This window comes from Mitosporidium daphniae, assembly GCF_000760515.2.
Source record: "Mitosporidium daphniae strain UGP3 chromosome Unknown contig-496, whole genome shotgun sequence".
NCBI classification, from domain to species: Eukaryota; Fungi; Microsporidia; genus Mitosporidium; species Mitosporidium daphniae.
The window spans coordinates 1-666 of NW_013546294.1; the positions used below are offsets into that span (position 1 = coordinate 1).

The 666-nt window shown below is 30.2% G+C and overlaps 1 protein-coding gene across 1 annotated transcript; it reads left to right on the forward strand.

The window, feature by feature from the left end:
* Positions 1-99: 99 nt before the first annotated feature.
* DI09_500p10 (uncharacterized protein) lies at positions 100-666 on the forward strand (the record flags this gene model as incomplete). The annotated part of the gene is made up of 2 exons (XM_013381974.1): positions 100-364; positions 395-666. Coding segments are annotated over 2 exons (537 nt in total), but the record flags the coding sequence as incomplete, so codon positions are not given.

Consider the following 666-nt stretch of genomic DNA (forward strand, 5'->3'; position numbering starts at 1 on the left):
GTCCAAAAACAGCAATCCCGAAATGCAAAAGGGTATGAAAGTAGTTAACGGAGAAATCTATAAAACGTATGCTATTTTTGAAAAACAAATTCTTTAGTTATGCGTATTTTTCTCTTTGGTTTTCTTTTCTTTTGTAACGCTGTTTTTGGACAATCTAATGATAGCTCAATCGTTGTAAAAACAAGCGAAAGCATTACTATAATTCCTAAAAAAGACAGTTTTAAAAAAACTGATTCTACTTTTAAAACGTCAAAATCAAAAACTCCAATTTTTGAAGGAATTATTACGTATCAAAAACGCATTCTGAATCCGAATCCCATTTTAATTTCAGATGAAGAATTTTATCAAACCGTGGAGAACAAAGGTGTTTCAAAAATATTATTTTATATAAAAGGAAACAGGTACAAGATTGTGAGCAACGAAACTATTTCAATTTTTGACCCTCAGGGCTATCGAGTATGTATAAAAGACATTATAAAAGACAAAGACACTTTTTATTGCTTGCCCGCAAATTTACCCGAAGATAAAAATCAAAAAATTGAGACTTCGAGCCAAAAAATAAATGTATTAGACAAAAATTGTTCCTCATTTTTAGTGAAAAGTCCTTTTGCTACACGTACCATTTTTTATAACAGCGAAACGTTAAAAGTAAATACTAGCTTGTGG